At 41.1% G+C, this 27,381-nt stretch overlaps 8 gene segments (V, D, J or C); 2 read left to right on the top strand and 6 right to left on the bottom strand.

Moving 5' to 3' along the window:
• Positions 1 to 1,371: 1,371 nt before the first annotated feature.
• LOC118565492 lies at positions 1,372 to 2,064 on the bottom strand. The segment is given in 2 exon segments: positions 1,372 to 1,694; positions 1,875 to 2,064. Coding segments are annotated over 2 exon segments (360 nt in total).
• Positions 2,065 to 4,941: 2,877 nt separating this feature from the next.
• Positions 4,942 to 5,478, bottom strand: LOC118565444. The segment is given in 2 exon segments: positions 4,942 to 5,294; positions 5,392 to 5,478. Coding segments are annotated over 2 exon segments (402 nt in total).
• Positions 5,479 to 6,297: 819 nt separating this feature from the next.
• LOC118565443 lies at positions 6,298 to 8,457 on the top strand. The segment is given in 3 exon segments: positions 6,298 to 6,462; positions 6,782 to 6,833; positions 7,986 to 8,457. Coding segments are annotated over 3 exon segments (549 nt in total).
• Positions 8,458 to 9,220: 763 nt separating this feature from the next.
• LOC118565499 lies at positions 9,221 to 9,889 on the bottom strand. The segment is given in 2 exon segments: positions 9,221 to 9,525; positions 9,706 to 9,889. Coding segments are annotated over 2 exon segments (357 nt in total).
• Positions 9,890 to 12,880: 2,991 nt separating this feature from the next.
• Positions 12,881 to 13,417, bottom strand: LOC105925097. The segment is given in 2 exon segments: positions 12,881 to 13,233; positions 13,331 to 13,417. Coding segments are annotated over 2 exon segments (402 nt in total).
• Positions 13,418 to 14,632: 1,215 nt separating this feature from the next.
• On the top strand, positions 14,633 to 23,548 carry LOC118565442. The segment is given in 3 exon segments: positions 14,633 to 14,692; positions 22,162 to 22,213; positions 23,082 to 23,548. Coding segments are annotated over 3 exon segments (447 nt in total).
• Positions 23,549 to 24,313: 765 nt separating this feature from the next.
• On the bottom strand, positions 24,314 to 24,888 carry LOC118565487. The segment is given in 2 exon segments: positions 24,314 to 24,621; positions 24,798 to 24,888. Coding segments are annotated over 2 exon segments (360 nt in total).
• Positions 24,889 to 26,290: 1,402 nt separating this feature from the next.
• LOC118565441 lies at positions 26,291 to 26,781 on the bottom strand. The segment is given in 2 exon segments: positions 26,291 to 26,622; positions 26,730 to 26,781. Coding segments are annotated over 2 exon segments (384 nt in total).
• Between the last annotated feature and the right edge of the window lie 600 nt (positions 26,782 to 27,381).

Raw genomic sequence — 27,381 nt, 5'->3', positions numbered from 1 at the left:
TATCAACTCCTGGTCTCCATCTACTTTCTTAATGAGTTAAAAAGTTTGCTTAAAGACACTAATTTTAATTTTCATGTCATAAATAACTATTTTATTATCCATCCAGACACTAGGATTGACATTTTTTAACATAAAATATTTATGCAATTCATAAACATTTATTGAATTTTCTTTATTATTTTGGTAACGTCCATCCATCTATCGTCTTCCACTTATCCGGGGTCGGGTCGCGGGGGTAGCAGCATCAGTAGGGAGGCCCAGACGTCCCTCTTCTCAGCCACTAGGGCCAGCTCCTCCGGGGGAATCCCAAGGCGTTCCCAGACCTGTGAGGCCACCCAGGGCTCCCAGACTGCAGTCACACAGACGCTGAGGAGAGACCAGTGTTCCCAGTCCTGACCGCACTCTCTGAGACACTGATATTGGCTTTAATCTGTGACTGCTCTCACTTTTTCTCTCCTGATTATTCTCTAGTTTCACTCAGTCATCTTTGCTTTGTCATGTTGGTCACTATTCAATAATAAAGATTTACTCTTCAACTCCTGGTCTACACCTACTTTATTAATGAGTTTAAAAGTTAGTTTGAAGCCACTGATTTCTTTCCATTTTAAAAAAACTGTCCAATGGCTATGGTTTACCATATGTTTTGCTTCATGTAGAATATGTACGCAATGTATAAATATTTACTATTTCTTTTAAGTGAAACACATAATACCATGTTTTAAGTTATATATTTAAAAACATGACATTAAAATTGCTGAGAGTTTGCTCTCAAAAGAACTTAGAGTTCATTCAATAATCAATTATTAGGGTCAATTTGTATAATTAAATAATTTGATAAAACTTTATATATTTTGATAATCATATTGATGTGTCAGTGGCTCTGAAAGGCCTGAACAGCCACTGAACAAATCTAACATCTTAAAAGCTTTTTAAAGAGCAGGTTTGATTTTTTTTTTTTTTTTTTTTATGAACTAGAGTTGAAGTTTTTCATTGATTCACTGTTAAACTTTACTAGAAAAAGTTCACATTATTATATAAGTATCATTTAGCTTCTTTTTTTTATCACCTTTCCAAGCTCAAAACTTTCTCACTCTGACTTAAGAAAGATCTTAAACTATTCAGTGAATAGAAAATGGATGAATGAAAAAAGAAATTTATTAAAATTAGTTTTTGATGATTAAAAGTTTAACAACTGTGAAAACTTTCATTTCTAATTTGTCTTTTTAATTAGACAGAGAATAAAAATAAAAACTACTTAGTGACAAAAACTATCCGAGTAAAGAAATAAACACATTTTGTGTAAACATTTAGTGTTTCAGTTTCAGAGCAGCTGTGGAGTCAGATCAGTTCCTCTCCAGCTGAGGGAGGTTTTTGTACGACGTTCTATCACTGTGTGAACGGTGTGTTATCACCCTGCTGACAGTAATAAACTCCTGAATCTTCAGCCTGAACTCCACTGATGGTCAGAGTGAAGTCAGAACCATATCCACTTCCACTGAAACGAGCTGGAACTCCAGACTGACGAGATGAAGCTAAATAAATCAGGAGTTTAGGAGCTTCTGATGGTTTCTGAAGGTACCAGTAGAGGTAGCTACGTACACTCGTGCTGGTCTTACATTTTATTGAGACTGTCTGTCCTGAAGCAACAGACTGAGATCCAGGACTCTGAGTCAGGATGATGTCTCCTGATGAACCTGGAAAACATGAAAAACAGCAATTGAGACAAATTATGTTTGATTGTAAATGATTGATAATCTGTGAACAGATGAAAGAAAGCATCAGCATCCTGTTTCAGTATTTCTCCATGATGGCAGAATTCTAATTGTCCTGAAGCTGATTTCTTCCTAGAAGCAATTCTGAGCAGAGAGTCTCACCGTGAAGCAGGAGCCCCAGGGTGGTCAGCAGTAGAGTCAGTAACATCATCATTGTGCTGCTGGTGTGTCAGTGGCTCTGAAAGGCCTGGACAGCCACTGATCAACACTGACCTCTTAACAGCTGGGAGCAGAGAGGCAGGACACATATGCAAACACACAGAGTCAGTCACATGGAGCTCAGCTAGCAGCAGCTTTCCTCCTCAAACAGATCACAAAGTTTGTAGGAGGAACTATTAAAAGTTTTATTAAAGCTCCATTATTAATAAACTTGAAGCAATTCAATATCTTTTATTCTTGTAAAATGATTTGGTGTTTCATGTCTTTAGTAATATATCCTTTAATATGTGTATAGTTTGTATCCTGTTTCTTTTAGAGTTCCATGTTTTTGTCCCTATGTATTATTCTCCCTTTTACATCCATCCATTTTCTGACCCCCTTAATCCCTCATGGGGTCACGGGGGTTGCTGGTGCCTATCTCCAGCGTTCACATGGCGAGGGGCGGGGTACACCTTGGACAGGTCGCCAGTCTGTCGCAGGGCTCCCTTTTACATAATGTAAAAATAATATTTTGACCAGATCATCTTGTCTTTCCTAATGAATCTCTTTAAATATTTTGGTGTTGTACACTTGCCATGAGTACTAATCTGGTTTTAAAAGAATCCAAGAGCAGGTAATAAAATTATTTGGATATTTATTATAATATCAGAAAATTTCATCAATTCATTAACTGTGGGCGACCATAAAAAAAGCTGCTGAACTTCTTATGGATGTTAGAAGAATTATAGCAGGTTATCTTATATCAACATTTTGTTGTCTTTGGTTTTAATTTTTCTTTAATCAGCAATTTTTTGGACTAAAACTTATTGGATTTTAAATGACTCAAAACCTCTATAATATTAGTTTTATCAGCCTTAGAGTTAATATTAAATTAGAGTTAATATTAAATGCCCTTTCTTACCAAATGATTACCAAAACATTAAAGAAACTCCTAGACCTTAGCAAGATCATAGATATCAGTTGGATTAGAACTGATTATCTCATTTAAATGTCTATTTTAATGCAAAAGTTCATTGGGTTTGAAAGGTGGAACAAAAGGATTAAACAAGCTTTACTGCTGGTGTTTTGTTTTTTTGTCCTCACGATTTAAAGACTCGGGACGTTGTGTTTCAGTGGGCGGAATACTTCGAAGACCTCCTTAATCCCACCAACACGTCTTCCATTGCGGAAGCAAAGCCTGAGGACTCTGGGTCAGGCTCTACCATCTCTGGGGCTGAGGTTGCCGAGGTTGTTAAAAAGCTCCTCGGTGGCAAGGCTCCGGGGGTGGATGAGATTCGCCCGGAGTACCTTAAGGCTCTGGATGTTGTGGGGCTATGTTGGTTAACGCGGCTCTGCAACATTGCGTGGACATCGGGGGCAGTTCCCCTGGATTGGCAGACTGGGTTGGTGGTCCCCCTATTTAAAAAGGGGGACCGGAGAGTGTGTTCCAACTACAGGGGAATCACACTCTTAAGCCTCCCTGGTAAGGTCTAGTCAGGGGTTCTGGAAAGGAGGGTCCATCGGATAGTCGAATCTCAGATTCAGGAAGAGCAGTGTGGTTTTCGTCCTGGCCGTGGAACACTGGACCAGCTCTATACCCTCAGCAGGATTCTGGAGGGGGCATGGGAGTTTGCCCAACCAGTCTACATGTGCTTTGTGGATCTGGAGAAGGCATTCGACCGTGTCCCCCGAGGGATCCTGTGAGGGGTACTCCGGGAGTATGGAGTACCGGGCCCTTTAATAAGGGCTGTCAGGTCTCTGTACGACCGGTGTCAGAGTCTGGTCCGCATTGCCGGCAGTAAGTCGGACTCGTTTCCGGTGAGAATTGGACTCCGCCAAGGCTGCCCTTTGTCACAGATTCTGTTCATAACTTTTATGGACAGAATTTCTAGGCGCAGCCAAGGTGTTGAGGGGATCCGTTTTGGTGGCCTTAGGATTGCGTCTCTGCTATTCGCGGATGACGTGGTCCTATTGGCTTCATCAGGACGTGATCTACAGCTCTCACTGGAGCGGTTCGCAGCCGAGTGCGAAGCGGCCGGGATGAAAATCAGTGCCTCCAAATCCGAGACCATGGTCTTGAACCGGAAAAGGGTAGAGTGCCTTCTCCGGGTTGGGGAGGATGTTCTGCCCCTAGTGGAGGAGTTCAAGTATCTTGGGGTCTTGTTCACGAATGAGGTGAGGATGGAACGGGAGATCGACAGGCGGATTGGTGCAGCGTCTGCTGTGAAGCGGGCGCTGTACCGATCCGTTGTGGTGAAGAGAGAGCTGAGCCAAAAGGCGAAGCTCTCGATTTACCGGTCGATCTACGTTCCTACCCTCAGATATGGTCACAAGCTTTGGGTCATGACCGAAAGAACGAGATCCCGGATACAAGCGGCTGAAATGAGTTTTCTCCGTAGTGTGTCTGGGCTCTCCCTTAGAGATAGGGTGAGGAGCTCAGTCATCCGGGGAGGACTCAGAGTAGAGCCGCTGCTCCTCCACGTCGAGAGGAGCCAGTTGAGGTGGCTCGGGCATCTAGTCAGGATGCCTCCTGGACGCCTCCCTGGAGAGGTGTTCCGGGCACGTCCCACCGGGAGGAGGCCCAGGGGAAGACCCAGGACACGCTGGAGGGACTATGTCTCCCGGCTGGCCTGGGAGCGCCTTGGGATTCCTCCTGAGGAGCTGGCCCAAGTGGCCGGGGAGAGGGATGTCTGGGCCTCCCTACTGAAGCTGCTGCCCCCGCGACCCAACCCCGGATAAGCGGAAGAAGACGGACGGACGGATGGACGATTTAAAGAAAAAGAGTTGACTGAAAAACATATTCCAATATTTTCTAAAAGTAAGAGCTTCCTGGACTATCTAAAGATTGAAAGGACCACACCTTTTATTTCTTATAGTTTGAATGTTAATAACACTTGATGAATTTAAATGATGTGTGGGTTCATTGTGTTTGTTCAGTGAACTGTATCAGTGTCTGCTGCAGATTCCAGCTGCAGAACAAAGTTCAGTTTCTGTTCAGTCAGACTGAGGGAGGTTTTTGTAAAATAAATTTTCACTGTGTGAACAACCACTGACTGTTGATGTAATGATAACTCTGACAGTAATAAACTCCAGCATCTTCAGCCTGGACTCCACTGATGGTCAGAGTGAAGTCTAATCTATTCCCTGCTCCACTTCCACTGAATCTGGAGGAGATTCCTGACAATCTGGATGATGTCACATAGATCAGAGCTTTAGGAGCTTCTCCAGGTTTCTGATGGTACCAGGACAGGCAGACCCGTGACCCAGAGCCACAATGAGATGCTGAAAGTGCCTGACTGGCCTTACAGTCAATAGTAACAGTCTGACTGAGCTGCACTGATTTGGCTGCTGGTTGAGTCACAACAACATTTTGTCCCTCAGACCCTGAGGAGAGAGAAGAAACACTGGACATGAGATGGTGAGGAGAAACTCAGCTACACTCCAGATGATTTTCACCTGACAGAAAAATGATTTTCCTCACCCTGAGTGAAGCAGAGGAGAGTCCAGATGAGGACGCAGATCAAAGTCATGTTTTTGATGAGGAGGATTTCTGTGTCTTCTGTTGTGATGAAGGACAGCTGTCAGTCCTCCAGTGTTCAACTCTCAGGACTATAAACTCTCCCAGAGCACTGGAGCATGGTGCTGCTGATGCAAAGTGCCTCTCTATGGAAATGCTCTGACTGACTCCAGCAGGAACTGGGATCAGGGTGATGATGAGGAGGTTTTATTTATGAATCTATCAGTTTATGTAGAAATTGGATGGAAATGTTTAGAATGTGTTTTCTTAATTTGTTAGTTTTTGCTGTTATGGACTATTTACTGATAAAAAAAATCTACACAACCATTTGGAATAAGAGTATTCTGACAAATTTAAATTTGATAAATATAATTTTTACATATGAAAAGTTCTAACCTATTCATGCTTAGTGATGTGTTTAGAAAAAAAATACAACTTATAAAAGATAATGCCAGACAACTGAATTTTAGAGAAATATCCAGTTTGTCATAAGCTTATATATGATGACTAAATTCACATTAAATTTATTGACTTCAGGTAGAGAGATTTTAACTGTTTGCTTTAAATAAAGACCACAAAAAGGTACAATAACTAAATTTAAAGTAAAGAAACTTGTCATTCAAAGATGGTGTTAGAAGACCTTGTGCTCCAAGTCATTTTCAGTTAAATCTGATTCCGTTGTGGCTGTGTGTGTTTATTTCTACTTTTCCAATTTTACTAGTAAAGTGAGGACTTTGATGAACATAAAATCTTTTAATCACTGAGTCATATTTTCTGAATAGTTATGTCACTACGATGAAGCCAACATTTAGAATGTGTTTAAAGTGATATTTATCAGACTGAAAGCTTTAGCTCAGCTCTGAATCCTGGATGTCACCAAAGTTCATTAATGATGCTCACCTGTCTCCTCCCTCAGTGGGTCCAGTCCTCCCACCCCTGATGCTGCTGCCCCCCTCCTTTGAGGAGCTGCAGGATGGGAAGGCCACGCTCCTCTGTCTGGCCTTGGATCTGATGATTTGGTTCAATAATCTTTCAGTGAAAAAAATGTGTTGATAAGGTTCCATGTTTTTTTTTTTTTTTTATTTGTCCTTTTCTCTCCTGAAGAAATATGTTCCCCAAAAATTAGGCTTTCATTTTAAAGTTCTTGTACAGTTGTCTCTTTTGATGAAACACATGTGTATACATACTGTATTTATAAGGTATATAACAAAATTATGAAAAAAAAATCTGATTGTTAAAGCAATCAGCCAGCTGTGTTTTTCAGGCAGAAACTGTTCATGTAGAGTTTGTTGTGTTCAGAGTCAGAGAGCCGTGTCTCTAACAGTCAGAGGTTTTTGTACGACGGCTCCATCAGTTTGTATCACTGTGGTACACGTTTGGTGGAGGAACCAGACTGGATGTTGGAAGTAAGTTGAATATTTCATATATTTGATGACTACATGAGTTTGTTTATTCAAAATAGTTTTTAGTCTCTAAACTTAGGAGGTTTTGAGCTGTAAAAACTTTTTAAGCTTTTATTATTTTAATTGAGTAAACAACAAAATCTCCAGTTCTTACCAGAAACATGACCAGAAATAACATCTTACAATTCAGTCAGGTTACAATGGGTAAAAATACAACATGACTTGTTTAGTGTTTTCAGCCAGAATCAGTTTGTTGTGTTCAGAGTCAGAGAGCCGTGTCTCTAACAGTCATAGGTTTTTGTACGACTCCATCAGTTTATATCACTGTGGAGGATTTTTGGTGGAGGAACCAGACTGGATGTTGGAAGTAAGTTTCTGAGTATCTGTCAAATTTTAACATCTTTGTGAAATAAATGATAACATAGATATTTTTAGGATACAGAAAAATATTTATTTAGGTTTTTTTTCCAACTGTCCATAAGTAAGTGTTTACTTATTTTTTCATGAATTTATTTAATTTCAAAATCACTAAAATATTTTTGAAACCTTTTTCTCTTAAAACTGCTGCTTGTGTTTTAAGCTTTGGACAATGAGGCTGAAAAGACACCTCAGTTAATCAATGATGGTGGACAAAGAAAAAAAGTTTGGTTTTGCAATTTCACCACAGGTTTATATTTCTGATTATTTCGATGATGTCAAATTTAAATGATGCTCATGAGTATCTGATTATTTACTTTTACTATGAGGGTCAGTTTTACCTTGTTATTCCCTCCTTGTTGCAAAGTGTAAAATAAGTTAGAGACTGTTTGGCATGAAGGGCAAGAAATTATGTTTTGTTTCATTTTTAATTAACTTAGTATTTCAGTTCAAATTTTGTTTATTTCTAGTCAACGTCGATTTACATCTCAGTTCATATTTTTCTTTATAATCCATTTTAAGAAGTTTCACGATGCCTGACGAGTCTGTGCTGATATGCATGAGAGGTTCCTTCAAGGGAAGTGAAACAATGTGTCAGGAAGTGACTGGTGGAGCAGATAAAGATGTTTACTGGAAATATAAAATAGTAATTTCTAACACAGTGAAGCTGCTCCCATATCTGCTCTTTGATTACCAGGTGTGTGGTTCCTGTCCTCTAACCTGATTGGTGTCTCCTAGGTGATGCCCGTCCCACCCTGACGGTGCTGCCCCCCTCCAGTGAGGAGCTGCAGCAGGGGAAGGCCACCCTCATGTGTCTGGCCAACAAGGGCTTCCCCTCAGACTGGAGTCTGTCCTGGAAGGTGGACGACAGCAGCAGCAGCAGCAGCAGCTGGGAGCAGAGCAGGAGCCCCGGGGTGCTGCAGAAGGACGGCCTCTACAGCTGGAGCAGCACCCTGAGGCTCCCTGCAGACCAGTGGAGGAAGGTGGGCTCTGTGACCTGTGAGGCCACCCAGGGCTCCCAGACTGCAGTCACACAGACGCTGAGGAGAGACCAGTGTTCCCAGTCCTGACCGCACTCTCTGAGACACTGATATTGGCTTTAATCTGTGACTGCTCTCACTTTTTCTCTCCTGATTATTCTCTAGTTTCACTCAGTCATCTTTGCTTTGTCGTGTTGGTCACTATTCAATAATAAAGATTTACTCATCAACTCCTGGTCTCCATCTACTTTATTAAAGAGCTTAAAAGTTTGTTTGAAGTCACTGATTTTAATTTTCATGTCATAAATCATTATTTTATTATCCATCCAGAGACTAGGATTGACGTTTTTATTGTAAAATATTTATGTTATTCAGAAATTATCTTTCTTGAATCAGACACATTACTTTGGTAACTTATAGATTTAAAAACACAACATAGAATTGCTTCCATGCTGCTATAAACTGAAGTAAAAGTTCAGTTAAAAATAAATGGTCATGGTTAATTTAAATAATGAAAGCATTAGACAAAATAAATCAGTTTAAACAATCTTATTGATATGTCAGTAGTTCTGAAAGGCCTGAACAGCCACTGATCAACTTTGAACTCTTAACAGTTTTTTAAAGACCAGGCTTGAATTTTTTGACTGCAAGAAATTACCACATTGTAATTCCTTTAAAATCCTTCCCAACACATCATACTTTCTTAATTTTTAAATAATACAATCTAACAACAACAACAACAACAAAAAAAAATTCAATATAGCAGATGGATAATTCAACAAAGGATTACATGACATTTTTTTGATAATTAATAATTCGACTTTATTTTTTATTCTTACCTAAACAGAAAAAAACAATAAAATACCTAATTAGTAATAAAAATATATTTGTAAATAAACATTTTGTGGAAGCTTTTAGTGTTTCAGTTTCAGAGCAGCTGTGGAGTCAGATCAGTTCCTCTCCAGCTGAGGGAGGTTTTTGTACGACGTTCTATCACTGTGTGTACGGTCTGCTGCTACTCTGCTGACAGTAATAAACTCCTGAATCTTCAGCCTGAACTCCACTGATGGTCAGAGTGTAGTCAGAATCAGATCTACTTCCACTAAAACGAGCTGGAACTCCAGACTGACGAGTTGTAGCTTCATAAATCAGGAGTTTAGGAGCTTCTGATGGTTTCTGAAGGTACCAGTGGAGGTAGCTGGTAGAATAACTAGATTTACATCTGATGGAGACGGTCTGTCCTGAAGCAACAGACTGAGCTCCAGGACTCTGAGTCAGGATGATGTCTGCTGATGAACCTGGAAAACATGAAAAACAGCAATTGAGACAAATTATATTTGATTGTAAATTATTGATAATCTGTGAACAGATGAAAGAAAGCATCAGCATCTTGTTTCAGTATCTCTCCATGATGGCAGAATTCTAATTGTCCTGAAGCTGATTTCTTCCTAGAAGCAGTTCTGAGCAGAGAGTCTCACCGTGAAGCAGGAGCCCCAGGGTGGTCAGCAGTAGAGTCAGTAACATCATCATTGTGCTGCTGGTGTGTCAGTGGCTCTGAAAGGCCTGGACAGCCACTGATCAACACTGACCTCTTAACAGCTGGGAGCAGAGAGGCAGGACACATATGCAAACACACAGAGTCAGTCACATGGAGCTCAGCTAGCAGCAGCTTTCCTCCTCATTTCAGTCTAATGAGAAAGCCTAAAAAAAATATTTAGAAAAAGTTGTATTTGAAAAAAAAAATCCTTTATTAACTAAAACTGAAGCAAATCTATAGCTTTTATACTTCTTATATCAATTGGTGTTTATGTCTCATGTCTTTAGTTATTTATTCTATAATATGTGTTTAGTTTGTACCTTGTTTATATTAGTTTCTTCTTCTTCTTGTGGTTTTATGGCCGTTGGCAAACAACTTCAAGATGCATTACCGTCTCCTTCTACACCGGAGTATCGATCACAGCTGTCTCTCACAACTGTATTCTATCCAACGTGCCTGTTCTTTTTAAAAATCTAAAAAATATCATCAAAATCTATGTCCCTACATGAATTTACAGTAATTCATTTATTATTAATTTGTTTTATTTTCATGCAGAAGATTCCTGACTTAAACGTCTCGCTCAGGTAAATATTTATGGCACTCCAAGAAACTATGTTCTACAGTTTTCAGCTTCCAACAATACGCACTAAAGCCTGCATGATGCCTGTTGGTTACTGTAAAGTGTGGCATTTAGTCCTGTGTGACCAAATATCATCGTTGATAGAATATTCTCTTCTTTCTCTATTTTGTTACATGTCCTGAATTCACCCACGTTCTATTGGATACTGTAAAAAAAAGATAGCCTTATCTTATTTGTCCCACTGCTCTTGCTATTTCTTCTTAACATAGACCCTAATTTTATTCTTAATCTCATGTTTTCTTATTTTCACATTCAAGTCTCCAATACTGCACTTTTTGCAAACCTGTCAGCCAACTCATTCCCCACATTAGCCTGATTTCTGTTCTGTTATTTTTAATCCTGAAAACTGACTGAATTATATCTGCAGTAATATATTGTCTTTAATCTGAATGTGTTTGTAGAATACTTGTTAGTGTGCTACTTGAGTCTGAGCAAACTATGACCTCCTTTTCTCTTACTTCCTCAACCCATCCTAACGCCGTCAGAATTGCCGTTAGTTCTCTTGTGTACATTGTTCATTTATGTGACATTCTTTTATCCAAACATCCAAATCTAGAAAACAAAAGATACGCCTTATTTATTGTTTATCACTTTAGAAGCATCAGTAAAGATTTAAATGTATCCTGAATATTTATTTTCTGTATTTGTCCACCTCTTTACATCCTATCTCAGAGTTAGCCATTCCTTTATTAGTAATTTTATTCTGAATTACCCATCCAAAACAATTGACAATGTCTGAGGACACTGTGTGGACAATAGTTTTTGGTATGACCTTTAAGATTTGCCAAGTCAGTTATTGCTAGTTGTGATCTTCTAAGGTCTAGCGGCATTTCATCCATCTCAACCTTTACTGCAGAAACTAGAGTTGCTTTCATAGCTCCACAACAAAGTCTCAAAGCCTGATATTAAATAATATCTTGTTTTCTTGATAAAGTTTTTAAAGCTGGATTTTATATTATGCATCTATAATAAGGAACTGATCATATTAGTCCAATGTACACAGTTTTTAAGGCTTTTCAACAGAACCCTATTCTCTGCCACACAAGCATCACAATTTATATTTAGAATTCTTTTACACTTTTCCGCTATTTGGTCTACATTTATTTTCCATGTAAGCTTTTTATCAAACCAGATCCCCAACTATTTAAATTGATGTGCTCTTTCTATATCATTCCCATATAACTGTTTCTTTTAGATTTCTGTGTTTCCTCCCTGTCTATCATTCTCCCCCTCCCTCAGCTCTCTAATTGCCTTCATCTTCCTCACCTGAGTGATCCTTATCAGCTGATTTCCTCCACCTGGTCCTCATGCCTTCTCTATCCCTCTCCTCCCCTCCAGGGAGGAGAGGGATAGATAATGTTTTTATCAGTGGTTCCTCCTATTCGATCCCTCTGGTTGTTTCCCTATCCGTTCATGCTTCATTTTTGTTTTTCTACATGTCATTTTCACTCTGAGTCCAGCTCTCCAAAATGAAATATTCACTTCATCTCTGTTACGGTCTGTTTCTGGGTGCTCACTCTAGACGGTCATGACAGTATTTTTATACTTTATGATGGTTCACACAGCAAGATTCTAAAATTGGTGATTTTCGTAACCTGATGACACACACAATGTAAAAATCATCTTTTGACCAGATCATCTTGTCTTTCCTAATAAATCTCTTAAAAAAATTGGTTTTGTTCATCTGCCATGAGTATTGACCTGGTTTTAAAAGAATCCAAGAGCAGGTATTAAAATGATTTGGATATTAATTATAATATCAGAAAACTGTATAATTCATTAACTGTGGGCTACAACAAAATAAGCTGCTAGACTTCATATGGCTGTTAGAAGGATTATAGCAGGTTATCTTATATCAACATTTTGTAATCTTTGGTTTTAATTTTTCTTTAATCAGCAATATATTTGAAATAAAACATCAGATTTTTAAAAATGACTAAAAACCTGTATAAAATTAGTTTTATCAGCCTTTTTTAATCATCAGTGCTTATGTTCTCTTCAGGGTTAATATTAAATGTCCATTCCTACCACATGATTACCAAAACATTAAAGAAACGCCCAGACCTCAGCAAGATAATAGATATCAGTTGGGCTAGAACAAATTTTCTCATTTAAATGTCTATTTTAATGCAAAAGTTCATTGGGTTTGAAAAGTGGAACAAAAGGATTAAACAAGCTTTACTGCTGGTGTTGTTTTGTTTTTTTGTCCTCACGATTTACATAACAAGAGTTGACTGAAAAATATATTCCAATATTTTCTTAAAGTTAGAGCTTCCTCAACTATCTAAAGATTTAAAGGACCACACCTTTTTTTCTTATAGTTTTAATGTTAATTACGCTTGATAAATTTAAATGCTGTGTGTTTTTAACGTGTGTGTTCAGTGAACTGTATCAGTGTCTGCTGCAGATTCCAGCTGCAGAACAAAGTTCAGTTTCTGTTCAGTCAGACTGAGGGAGGTTTTTGTATGATGATTTTTCACTGTGTGAACACGCTCTTACTGTTGATCCAGTGATAACTCTGACAGTAATAAACTCCAGCATCTTCAGCCTGGACTCCACTGATGGTCAGAGTGAAGTCTAATCCATTCCCTGCTCCACTTCCACTGAATTTTGAGGAGATTCCTGAAAATCTGGTTGATGTTCCATAGATCAGAGCTTTAGGAGCTTCTCCAGGTTTCTGATGGTACCAGGACAGGCAGAGCTGTGATGAGTGACTGCATTGTGATGTTGAAAGTGCCAGACTGACCTTACAGTCAATAGTAACAGTCTGACTGAGCTGCACTGATTTGGCTGCCGGTTGAGTCACAACAACATTTTGTCCCTCAGACCCTGAGGAGAGAGAAGAAACACTGGACATGAGATGGTGAGGAGAAACTCAGCTACACTCCAGATGATTTTCACCTGACAGAAAAATGATTTTCCTCACCCTGAGTGAAGCAGAGGAGAGTCCAGATGAGGACGCAGATCAAAGTCATGTTTTTGATGAGGAGGATTTCTGTGTCTTCTGTTGTGATGAAGGACAGCTGTCAGTCCTCCAGTGTTCAACTCTCAGGACTATAAACTCTCCCAGAGCACTGGAGCATGGTGCTGCTGATGCAAAGTGCCTCTCTATGGAAATGCTCTGGCTGACTCCAGCAGGTACTTTGGACAAAAATTACTTTATGAATGCATGTAAAGTTTCATAGGATACTAACCAGATATTTCAGTGTTGTACTGTATGTATTGCTCTCACTATTGTATATACTAATTTACAAATAATAAACAATACACACATTTCAACATCTACATAAAAAATCCAGATTATAGACCTTCTTATGAGGGTTAGGATTGGTTCTTGTTTGTGCTTATATTGACTGGTTGTGTTTTCATATAAACAATTTTCAATGTAATTCAGGTCAGGTTCATTTGAACATTCATAGTTTCAGATTATCCTCACTGCTATTTTGATGTTTCTGGATCACCATGTCATCTCCCAACAATAAAACAAATTCATTAAGACAAAAAAATATTTATTCATAATACAAGGCTAGAAACTGTAATGTGCTAAAAATATATATTTTTTCCATCAGCAAATTCTAGTTGGGTAAAATGGTAATCAGTACTTGTACAGCACTTTAACTAGTCCGACGACCCCAAATTGCTTTATTCAGTCATTCACCCTGACGGTGGTGAGCTATGTTAGTAGCCACAGCTGCCCTGGGGCAGGCTGACAGTGGCCATACATCAGCACCACCGGACCCTCTGACCACTGCCAGCAGACAATTTCGGTGAAGTGTCTTGCCCAAGGACACGACGACTGACATGGTCGGAGTGGGATATGCGCCGTGGATCCGCTCACACGCAGCGGCGCCATCCGCGGCGGGTGGGATGTAAACACAGAGCATGATCACATGACCGAACTCTCGCGGCAAGTAATAAGGTCTTAAAGTTACTGCGAGAAATTCAACATCTGAGCAGCAAATCTGCTGCTTCACGTGAACATGAGCCGTGTTACACCATCTCTCACTAACACCGCCAGCCCCCCTCCTCTCTTTTTTCCTCTCTCCGCCAAAGTTCTGTCCGCGTTTAAACCCGTCCAGGGAGACCACAGAGTCCGGGACAGATCCATCTAACCACGTCTCCGTGAACCACATGATACTAGCGTCTCTGTACCTCCTTTGGAAACGGGCTAGTGCTGCGAGCTCCTCGGTCTTGTTGTGGAGAGATCTTACGTTTCCCATGACAACCGATGGTAAATAACTCTTCCTCCGCTTCGTCCTGCCACCCCTGCAGCCTCTCCGTCTTCTCTGTATGTCTGCGGGGACGTCTGGTTACTCAGCGTGGTGGGGAGCCGGGCCGCAGCGCAACGAGTCCCGTAGTCTGAGAAGTTGGTTCCGCGAGTAAACAATGGCCCGTCCGGAGTCGCGGACAAAGGGGTCTCCCCTTGCAGCATCAAAAACTGCCGAAAGTTGCAAAAAACGCAGAGTCCCAAAAGTTTGCCTCTTCAGTGCACATAATTTGGGAATACTAGGTACGGTTTTCACTAATTTAAAAACACTCCAAAAAACACTATAAAGACGAGAAAGTAGGAAAATAAAAGACACAGCCGAGGTGACTGGCAGCTGTCCGCGCAGCGCCATCTTGGAAAAGATTGGATCATCCTCCTCACAATAATCCATAAATGTTCTATGGGGTTATAGGTCAGGTTAATTTGATGGTCAATTAAGAACAGGGATACCATTGTCCTTAAACCAGGTACTGCTAGCTTTGGCACTATGCACAGATGCCAAGTCCTCTTAGAAAATGAAATCTGCATCTCCATAAAGTTGGTCAGCAGCAGGGAGCATGAAGTGCTCTAAAACTTCCTGATAGACAGCTGCATTGACCTTGGACCTCAGGAAACACAGCAGACCAACACCAGCAAATGGAATGGTAGCCCAAACCATCACTGACTGTGGAAACGTTACACTGGCCCTTGAGCAACGTGGATTCTGTTCCCCTCTGAGGCTTTCTCTTGTTCAAGAGCAGCTTGTGTGGTGGTTCTTGAAGCGCTGATTCCAGCTGCAGTCCACTCTTTGTGAAGCTCTCCCACATTTTTGAACGGGTTTTGTTTTCAATCCTCTCCAGGGTGCGGTCATCCCCATTGCTTGTACACTTTTTTTTTTACCACATCTTTTCCTCCCCTTTACTTTTCTGTTAATGTGCTTGGACACAGAGTTCTGTGAACAGCCAGCCTCTTTAGCAATGACCTTTTGTGTTCGGCCCTCTTTGTGCAAAGTGTGTCATCTTCTGGACAACTGTCAAATCAGCAGTCTTTTCCATGATTATGTCCCCTTCAGAACTAGACTGAAAGACCATTTAAAGGCCTTAGCAGGTGTTTTAGGTTAATTAGCTGATTAGAGTGTGGCACCAGGTGTCTTCAATATTGGACCTTTTCCCAATATTCTAACTTTCTGATCTACTGAATTTGTTTTTTGTTTTTTATTAGTTGTCAGTTATAGTGATCAAAATTAAAAGGAAAACCATTTGAAATATATCACTCTGACCAATGACCATAATATAAAAGTTTTCCTTTTTGAATGGAATAACTGATATCTTCCTTACATTTTCATGTTATTCTAATTATAGAGATGTAAAAACAGAAGAGAGAAACATAAATAGAAGCATAAGTCATTTGTCAGGAATGTAGCAGCAAAAGAAAAACACATTTCTTTGTACAGAAAAGTTTTGTGTAAGACAATATGAATGGTGCAAGTGTAAAAAGTCCAGTGAATGACCCGGTAATTGAGCCAAAACACATGTTGTGGCATCAGGCCATGAGGGAGAAATCAAAATGGATTGCAAACAAAGGAATTTCACACATCCATGCAGACAGAGCCTCTCACAGCAGGGTGCCCTGCTATGAGGCTACACCTCACTTTCTTTCTTCTTGCCTGTGGACTCTTGAGGAGAGGGTCCGCGCTGGGAAGAACAGCCAGCAAAGCAGCCCACATGGGGCTCAAAGACTCAAGCATCTGCCGACTGGATCCAAGCTAAGTCTGCAGTCTGACTTCTGCGCAACCTGACAATGAAGTGAAAGAATACTGAAACAGCTTTGTTTATTTTTCTCAGCTATTATTGTCTTACATGGTAAAATGTGGCAAAAGGTTTTACACTGGATGTCCTTCCTGATGCAACTCTGCATTTATCCAGGCTTTAGACCAAGCCCTGAATAGGACACAGGGCACTGTGCCCCTGTGAGGCTGCATTGCACAGACTAGTAGATTATCAGAGTTATTTTTTTTAAATTATTAATCTAAACTCTTAGCCTAACAACAGTTTATTTACAATAACTTTTTTTGGGGGAGATAAGACCTGTTAACATTATTTAAAATTATATGTGCTGTAAATGAAAGTATCTATCCATCCATTTTCTAACTCACTGATTCCTCATGAGGTCGCGAGAGGTGCTGGTGCCTATCTCCAGGATTCAAGGGGTACACCCTGGACAGGTTGCCAGTCTGTCACAGGGCAAGACAGAGGCAGACAGGACAAACAATCATTTACACACAAACCTAAGGACAATTTTAGAGAGACCAATTAACCTAACAGTCATGTTTTTGGACTGTGGGAGGAAGCCGGAGTATCCGGAGAGAACCCACGCATACACCGGGAGAACATACACACTCCATGCAGAAAGACCCAGGGTTGGACTCAAACCCAGAAACTTCTTGCTGCAAGGCCACAGCGCTACCCACTGCATCACTGTCCCAATGAAAGTATAAATTAATAATAAAAATTCATGATATATAAATATGATTGGTTTACAACTAGGTTTAGAAGTTCTGAATATGGCACAGGAAGCAGATTTTATTTATGAAGTTTGTTTTCCTGAAAGCTAGTGAGCCGTGTCTCTCTACAGTCAGAGGTTTTTGTACGGCGGCTCAATGAGTTTGTATCACTATGGTACACGTTTGGTGGAGGAACCAGACTGGATGTTGGAAGTAAGTCAAATTTAAAGCTACTCTTTTTTATAAACAATATTTTTGTTTAGTCAATGTTTTTTTTTTTTCAAATAAAACCTGGAAAAATTATGTATATATTTATGTTTCAAACAAAGAGAACATTTAAAAAAATAAAGAAGTCTGAAAAAGGTATAAAATGCATGAAAATAGAGCACAAGATTAGTCTGTACGCGGATGATGTATTACTTTATCTCCAGCATTCAAATAATTCTCTTTTACAAGTAATTAGAATACTAGAATCTTTCTCTAAAGTATCAGATTACTCGTTAAACTGGTCTAAATCTACGGTACTGTCAATTAATTGCTCTCTCGAAAACTCCCTAAATTTACAAATGCAATCAGGAAATATTAAATATTTAGGTATTACTGTGTCGAATAAATTAACAGATTTACTCAAACTTAACCATGCCCCACTTTTAAACAGGATAGAAGAGGACCTTGAAAGATGGAAATCGCTTCCAATCACACTTATGGGTAGGGTAGCTTCAATAAAAATGATGGTCCTACCTAGAATTAATTATTTATTTTCAATGGTCCCCAATAAACCATCATCTGACTGGTTTAAATCTCTAGACTCTGCCATTTCTAAATTTCTTTGGAAAGATAAACCCCCACGTATTAGCTTAAAGACAATACAGAAGACTAAAGACAGGGGAGGATTAGATCTGCCTAACTTCCATAACTATTACTTAGCAAATAGGCTACAATACATCTCTAAATGGATAAAAAATAGTCTTTTAGATGAGCCTTGGTTAGATATAGAACAGGAAATGTGCAATAATATCATGATTTCAGATCTGCCGTTTATAAGCTCAAATATAAAACGGCATACATGCTTCAAAAATATCAACATTAGTTCTACTCTGACAGCATGGTGGGAGTTCCTCAAAATGACAAAGTCATCCCTTATCCCATGCAGTCGTACACCTATCTGGAATAACCCTGATATCCTACAAAATAATAAAATGATAAACTTTACATACTGGAAGAATAAAGGTATTAAATATCTGGAACATCTACTTGACGGAACCGAGTTCATCAATTTTGCTAAACTAAATATGCAATATGGCATTAGTAAAAATAAATTCTTGGAATATGAACAACTTAAATCTATAATTAAAAATAAATATAAGCATATTAATGGTGGTTTACAAGTCCCAACTAATATAATAGAGTTCTTAGATTTAACCCCCCCCCAAACTACTGTCTAAATCATGCAGGACACTGACTAAAATAGATGATTCGATATCTCTTCCTATAATGAAGTGGGAAAAAGATTTATCAAGCACCTTTGAACCAAATTTCTGGGCTCAGACATGTCTAAGAACTTTCAAATTGACTAGAAACACCAACTTACAACTAATACAATACAAAATCCTTCACAGAGTACACTACACAGGACAAAGATTATTCAAGATGGGTCTGGCACAATCTAATATCTGCCCACACTGCATAGGCAATCATCCTGATAATTATTTTCATGCGTTATGGTTATGCACACCAGTCCAGAGGTTCTGGACACATATATGTAAGGACTTATCAAGGTGCTTGAGCTGTAAAATTACACCATCCCCATCAGTTTGCCTGCTCGATAATTTTGAGGAAAGTCCTCTGAAAAAAGAAATAGTTTACATGGTTTTTACTGCTTTATGCATCGCAAAGAAAACTATCCTCATGAATTGGAAAAGTAAACAAAATCTCAGTATCAATCAGTATAGAGATCTTTTGTTGGATCATATTAATCTAGAGACAGCATCTGCTTCCACATCTGATTGGTCTCTTTGGGCTCCTCTGATCAACACCATCACTTAGTGGAATAGGGGGCGGTGGGTTGCTTCCTGCAGGGCGCAGTGGCTGGATGGAGGGGTTCCTGGGGCCCTGGGGGCACTTGGAGTAGGGCGCCTGGTGGATCCGGCTCCGGGGTCTGTTGCCCCCATCTGGGAGGAGTTTGGGAGGCCTACGGGTGGCCTACAGCAGCCGCTTGCAGCGCTCTTTGGGAGCTGCGTGTTGACGGACGTGGGTTACTGACCTGGTAGCTGTGCTGCCGCTGGGTGGGGCCGGGGTGGGTCTGGGGGTCTGGGGTCCCTGGGGCGCGCCGCCCTCGGGCGCGGGCCCCGGCGGGGCCTCGGGGGTTCCGGTTCTGGTGGGCTTGTGTCCGGCCCCCTGTCCCGGTCCTGGTCCGTGTCGTCTTCCGGTGCGGGTTTCACCTGGGGGGTGGGGTTTGGGATGGCTATTATTATTATTATTATTATTATTATTATTATTATTATTATTTATTATTATTTATTATTTATTTAGTTTAAGTAGGCTTGGTGGGTGGGCTGGGGGGGGCTGAGGTGTTGGTCCTGGTGGGTGGTTGGCTGGCGGGCCCTGCGGCCTCTCCCTGGCCCCCTGGGCTACGGTGGTGCCGCTGGCGAGGCCCCCTTCTCTGGGTGGGGCTTTCGGGGAGCGGGGGTGCCTATTGGAGTCAGTAGGGGAGCTGGCTCCCTGGGTTGGCTTCCCAGTCATTTGCTCCCCATCCCCGGACTCCTCCCTCTGCCTGCTCCATCACGCCGCCACACATGTAGGTCATGAGGGAGGGGGCGTTACTGGAGGTTGCCACTTTCTGGTGACGCCCCTCTCCCCAATTTTATCATGCATCTTAGACACTTTCACTTCAAACATTTTTCACATCGCACACTCATATAGGCCATGGTAGGGGGGGGTGGGAGGAAGACGTCTGGGGGGGGGCTTACGTTGTGTGGGCCTCACCTCGGACGGCTCCCTTCACCTCCTCTCCCACTTAGACATTGAGGGTTCTGGGCAGTCACACGGAGGGGGTGCGCTGGCAACAGCTACCTTCCGGATGGGGGGTGGGCTGTGCCGTGCATCCCCTTCGGCGCTCCCAGTTTTTAAACGCACTTGAGAACAACATGCAACAACACAACATTTGAGCAGGTGTAGGGAGGGTCGGGGTCTTCTGCACACCCCCGTTCTCCGATGGCGGCAAGGAGTCTGGGGCCTGGAGGAGGTGCGGGCCACTGTGTCCGGGGTCTTGGCGGGGGGCTGCGGTGTGCAGTCAGCGGCTTGCCAGGTCTGGGGCTGATGCCTCTGCTCCCCCCAGGGGGCGGGGGGCAGGGATGGCAAGGGTAAGGTGGGGGGAGGGAGGGGGTTTATTAGGTATTTAGGGGGAGGGGGGGCTCTGGCCGGGTGGCTCGTGCAGGTCGTGTTGGCTCGCCCTCTTGGGGGGGCCCGGTCCGGGGGGCGTCTGGTCTGGGGCCGGGGCCGGGGGTCGGGCACAAGCAGTCGTATAGTCGATTTGGGGTGACCCCCCCCCCCCCCCCCCCCCCCCCCCCCCTTTGGTCAGTGTTGGATGTGAGTGTTATGTGGGAATGTGTGTACAGCATCTTTTTTTTTTTTTTTTTTTTTTTTTCCTCTGTGTGTGGTGAGTGGGGCACAAGGGAGGGATGGGGTGAATGAGTTTTTTTTTTTCCCAGGTATGGGTGTGGTCCGCTCCCTCTCCCAAGAACATCTCCAGTCTCCGATAGGTGCGGAGCCCATCCCCCCATGTCCTGCCCTCCTCCAGTTCGTTGGCGGGCGCCTTGGCCCCCTGGTGCATTGGTTGGCTTCGGGTTTGGGGCGGGTTCCCGGGCGTGCGCCGGCCCACTCCCGGCGGCCTCTTCGCGGGGCCTGGCCCCCCGGGGGGCGGCCGGGGCCCTCGTCGCGGGGGCGGGGCACCCCTGGGGCCTCTGGCCCTCAGGGCCCATGGCCGGGACCACTTCAGCGGGGCTAGCTGCCGGCGGAGCCCACGGGCTCGTCTCCGCGGCTCTTGGGGGCGTCAGCATTGCGGTGGCTGGGGGATTTCCTCGGGGTCGTCTCTGCCCCTTCCTTGGGGGGGGGTTGCAGATATCCTGTGTCGGCCCCTCCTGGGCGACCTGCTTTAGGGACCCCTTTGGGAGTCCGGGGTTACGGGTCCCCTGACGCCTGCCTCTGTGCTCGGGGAAGGTGGGTCTTCGGTTCTCCACAATCACTATCAAGCTATTTCTGGATAATCTTCACCTAAACTAGTGCACTTTCACATCTCCCACAGGTGCTGGGTCCCAGGTATTAAGTGTTCACTTATATACAGTAATTTTATAACTTATTTATTTATGTTTTTTCACTTTCTTTTTTCAAATATCACATTACACATGTCAGCTTACATAATAATATATATGATTTAGCAATGACATCTAGGTGTTATTCCAGTGTATCTGTTGCTTTATGTCTGTTGGTTGTGCTGTTCTTTTTGTGTCTCTTTCCAGGTGATGGAGCAGACAGAGGACGTTTTATCATTCTCTTCCTTTTATCTCCTCTTTCTTTCACCTCTACTCTTTTTTTTCTTTTCTTTCACTTTTTGTTCTTCCTTTACTCTCCCATTGTCATGTCCATATAATTTGAAATTCTCCTTGCAGGAATCATAATAAAGCTATTTACAAGCATAAATCATGTGGAGCACTATGGCGAAAGCTGTTTGCTCCACTTGTAAAAGCAAAATCTGTCGAGCTCTATCTGGCATTGAGATATCAATTCCTATTGCCATATTGCTAGACAGGACACTGGGGAAAAAAAATAAATAAATAAAAAAAAATAAAGAAGTCATTTTGTGAACACAATTCTGAATTTGTAGATAATTGGGATCTGCTTTAGGGTGACACAAAGACAGTTTTTATCTAAATAGTAGGTTTAGTTTAGTCTAAAGTCAGTGAGCCGTGTCTCTCTACAGTCAGAGGTTTTTGTACGGCGGCTCAATGAGTTTGTATCACTGTGGTGGACTTTTGGTGGAGGAACCAGACTGGATGTTGGAAGTAAGTCACAGTAAAAGCTTTTATTCAGTAATAATTGTCTAATTAGAGTATTTCACTTTCATATGATGGATGAGACTAAATTGTGATAATTTTATTGGATAATCTGAGGCTGACTGTTTAGTTTAGTCTGAAAATTTATGGAAACTGTGTCTTTCTGTAATCAAAGGTTTCTGTAAAGCAGCACAATCAGTTTGTATGTCTGTGGAGGACTTTGGGTCGTGGAATCAGCCTCTGTGAATGTTTGGATGTTTTCTTGTTATAGTTTTGTGTCCTGTTGAAAGCAGAAACTCTATCTTTGTTTTTATTTTTTTCTTATGCTGTGTTTTAAATAAGACAATAAAACGCTTTTAAGTGTAAATTAACACTGGAAGTAAAATGTCAACAATTTAAGAGTAATTGTCATGCTAATAAGGATAATTTTGTTACTGAGTTATTTAAAGCAAAATTTCAAAGTACTGATAAAAGACATGAGAACACCTCCGATACTGATCAGAGCTTCTGAACAGTTTAGATTTAAAAGATGTTTTACTAATTGATAAATAGAACTGTTTATTAACATTTATTCCATTTTTAAAGACAATGACAACCTATGTTATTTTGAATATCAGGTAAAAAACTTAATATGCTGGTTCTACATGTCAGTACTGATATATTTTAGTTCAAACTGTATTCTGAGTCTTCCTGAGCTGATATGCATGAACAATGTTGAAAGGGAAGTGAAACAGAGCGTGAGCTGAGTGGCTGTTAGAGCAGAAAGACATCTGTCAGAAACTTCTTTATGGAGAAAATCAACTCTAACAAGACAAGAGTTGAAATGACTGTTGTTAGATTCTAGTTCCTGTCCTCTAAACAGATTGGTGTCTCCTAGGTGATGCCCGTCCCACCCTGACGGTGCTGCCCCCCTCCAGTGAGGAGCTGCAGCAGGGGAAGGCCACCCTCATGTGTCTGGCCAACAAGGGCTTCCCCTCAGACTGGAGTCTGTCCTGGAAGGTGGACGACAGCAGCAGCAGCAGCAGCAGCAGCTGGGAGCAGAGCAGGAGCCCCGGGGTGCTGCAGAAGGACGGCCTCTACAGCTGGAGCAGCACCCTGAGGCTCCCTGCAGACCAGTGGAGGAAGGTGGGCTCTGTGACCTGTGAGGCCACCCAGGGCTCCCAGACTGCAGTCACAGAGACGCTGAGGAGAGACCAGTGTTCCCAGTCCTGACCGCACTCTCTGAGACACTGATATTGGCTTTAATCTGTGACTGCTCTCACTTTTTCTCTCCTGATTATTCTCTAGTTTCACTCAGTCATCTTTGATTTGTCATGTTGGTCACTATTCAATAATAAAGATTTACTCTTCAACTCCTGGTCTCCACCTGCTTTCTTAATGAGTTTAAAAGTTAGTTTGAAGTCACTGATTTTATTATGTCATAAATAATGTTTTAACTCTCTATCCAAAGGCTAGGATTGACTTGCCTTTACTTCATATTAAATATTTATGTATTCCATAAACGTTTACAAACATATTTATTTATGAGAAACATAAAATTAATTTTGTAACTTATACATTTGAAAACATGACATCAATAAATTGAAGAGATGTTGCTATTAACAAACGCAAAAGTTTAATAAACAAGAAATGACCGTGGCTAATTTTAATAATTCAATAATCTGATAAAGTATTTTGTTTTAATAATTCATTTAGTGTGTCAGTGGCTCTGAAAGGCCTGAACAGCCACTGATCACCTCCGAGTTTGACTTTTTTTAAATGAAGCAGAGTTGGAGTAATTCACTGACTCACGGTTAAACACAGATTCATTGGCATAAGTTCAAATGATCACATAAGTTTTGATTTACTACTTTGTATTTTCTTAGCTTTCCTACCTCATTCTCTCGAACTCTATTTTAAAAGAGATTTGAAAAGAAGATGTTTGTTTATTTTTGTTTTTAAACAGAAGTCATAACAAAAAGTAATAGAAAAACTACTTGGTGATAAAAAAATATATGAGTAAAGAAAAAAAAAACATTTTGGGGAAGCTTTTAGTGTTTCAGTTTCAGAGAAACTGTGGAGTCAGATCAGTTCCTCTCCAGCTGAGGGAGGTTTTTGTACGACGTTCTATCACTGTGTGAACGGTGTGTAACCACCCTGCTGACAGTAATAAACTCCTGAATCTTCAGCTTGAACTCCACTGATGGTCAGAGTGAAGTCAGAACCAGATCCACTTCCACTGAAACGAGCTGGAGCTCCAGACTGACGATTTGTAGCTAAATAAATCAGGAATTTAGGAGCTTCTGATGGTTTCTGAAGGTACCAGTGAAGCCAGCTACCTACACTCGTGCTGGTCTTACATTTTATTGAGACCGTTTGTCCTGAAGCAACAGACTGAGATCCAGGACTCTGAGTCAGGATGATGTCTCCTGATGAACCTGGAAAACATGAAAAACAGCAATTGAGACAAATTATGTTTGATTGTAAATTAATGATAATCTGTAAACATATGAAAGCATCAGCATCTTGTTTCAGTATTTCTCCATGATGGCAGAATTCTAATTGTCCTGAAGCTGATTTCTTCCTAGAAGCAGTTCTGAGCAGAGAGTCTCACCGTGAAGCAGGAGCCCCAGGGTGGTCAGCAGTAGAGTCAGTAACATCATCATTGTGCTGCTGGTGTGTCAGTGGCTCTGAAAGGCCTGGACAGCCACTGAGCAACACTGACCTCTTATCAGCTGGGAGCAGAGAGGCAGGACACATATGCAAACACACAGAGTCAGTCACATGGAGCTCAGCTAGCAGCAGCTTTCCTCCTCACTGCTAGAACAGTTAAACCATCAAATTCAATTCAGTTGTTTCAGTTCAGGTATTCAAATTCAAATATACTTTATTGATCCTAAAGTGAAATTAAGTCTTGTTGTAACTCCTCATGATCCAAATTCTTTAGAGTTAGTGTAGATAGTGATGGCTGTTGGCAGGAAAGATCTCTACTAGTGGTCTGCATTGCAATAAATTTGAAGTAGACAATCCAATTCAAATTTTTGTTTGTCTTAGGGCACTTTCCAAAAGAAATAAAGTGATAAAACCTGTATACAGAGATATATGAATAAATCAGTCAAATCATTAATACCATCATCATTATATTGAAATAAAACCTTCTTCACTATCTCTGTTAGAAAAGGAAAAATGCTGAAAATCACATTCTAATCACCCTCCATGAGCTCACAGCAAAAAATAAATGTATCCCATATGTGGCCACATTAGGTGGTCATCTCTTTACAGTGCGTATTTTAGAACATTTGATCTTAAATTACACTAAACCTTTTGGAGAATAATCTCACTTTTGTTATGAGAGAAGAATTTCTCTGAAGATACAAAAAATATTCAGAAAGCTTCTATTCAAAGGTCAAAGTTTGTTTGCAGCTCACAGCTGACAGAAACTGGAAGAAAGTTTTAAGTTAATGTCTGCAAACGGAGCAGCTTAGTAAAAATGTAACTGTTGTAATATTTGATCAAGGTTAGAGTATAAAGTTAGTGGCCTTCAGCTGCAGCAGAACTGCATTGTTTTTTCTAAAAGATGGTGTTGGTCGGCAGTGAAAATGAGACCTATAGTTATCAGTCACCTCACCTGGTTAAATCAAAGTTATTTTTTTTTATTTAGCCAGTTGAATCTTTATGGTTAAAAATCTGTAAGAGTTGTTAGTTTTGGTCTACATCAGGTTTTCCATGGTATTTAGATAAATATGTACCTAATGCTAAGTAGAATATTCAACTAACCGTTGGACTGCAGTTCATAATGTCTTACTGTAGCCATATGTAGCAGCTGTTACAATCTAAGTTATAAATTTCAGATTATAAACATCTTACTCAGTTTCATGCTGAGTTTTCTTTCTGAAGCGTTTGAGGTTGAAATAACTTTGAGTCTTCAAATCCTTTCAGGGTCTTGATAGATTCTCACTCAAAGTTAGGATGTTGTGTGCATCATAAACTGATGTCTGATGTTTTCGTGTTGCTCAGAAATGATGCCTGACTCAACATATCAGAGCATCCACAGTCCAGCTGCATTCAGTTCAGTTTCTGTTCAGGAGGTTTTTGTATTGGTCTTTTTCACTGTGTGAACACGGTCTGGCTGTTGACTGTGTTAACACCCTGACAGTAATAAACTGCAGCATCTTCAGCCTGAACTCCACTGATGGTCAGAGTGAAGTCACTCCTAGATCCACTGCCTGAAAAGCGACCTGGAACCCCTGACATGAGTTGATTGGTGTAGTAGATCAGCGGTTTTGGAGTTTCTCCATCTTTTTGTTGGTACCAAGCTAAACAATAAGCACTGCTGCAGCCCCAAAACTCATGACTACTTGTACAGCTGATGGTGGCAGAACCTCCCAGATCAGCTCTCACTGCTGCGGGCTGAGTCACTGTGACCTGACCTCTGGACTCTGAGGACACAGAGACAAAAACATAAAGCAGCTTGATGGTTTTGTGGGCTTCATTTCAGAGGGACAGATGTTGATAGAGGAGAGGAGTTTGATCCTCTGGACTTTACCTGTGAAGCAGCAGCAGAGGAGAGTCCAGATGAGGATGCAGATCAAAGTCATGTTTTTGATGAGGAGGATTTCTGTGTCTTCTGTTGTGATGAAGGACAGCTGTCAGTCCTCCAGTGTTCAACTCTCAGGACTATAAACTCTCCCAGAGCACTGGAGCATGGTGCTGCTGATGCAAAGTGGCTCTCTATGGAAATGCTCTGACTGACTCCAGCAGGAACCGGGATCAGGGTGATGATGATGATGATGATGATGATGATGATGATGATGATGATGATGATGATGATGATGATGAGGTTAATGCAGGAATGGGTTGGAAATGTTTAGAATTTTGGAGAAATGTACTGTTTATCTCCAGTTTGTCATAAGCTCTTATATGATGACTACATTCACATCACATTTATTGACTTTAGGTAGAGAAATTTTAACTAATTTCGAATAATTGCAACAAAAAGAATAACTGAATTTAAAGTAAAAAAGTATTTGAATTACATTTTATACAAAGATGGTTTTGGAAGACCTTGTGCTCTAAGTCATGTTTAGTTAAATCTGATTATGTTGTGGCTGTGTGTTTATTTCTAATTTTCCCATTTGATGAACATAACATCTTTTAATCACTGAGTTATATTTTCTGAACAATTATGTCACTACGAT

The sequence above is a fragment of the Fundulus heteroclitus genome, chromosome 13, assembly GCF_011125445.2.
Source record: "Fundulus heteroclitus isolate FHET01 chromosome 13, MU-UCD_Fhet_4.1, whole genome shotgun sequence".
NCBI lineage: Eukaryota > Metazoa > Chordata > Actinopteri > Cyprinodontiformes > Fundulidae > Fundulus > Fundulus heteroclitus.
This window is presented reverse-complemented; position numbering and strand designations above follow the sequence as displayed.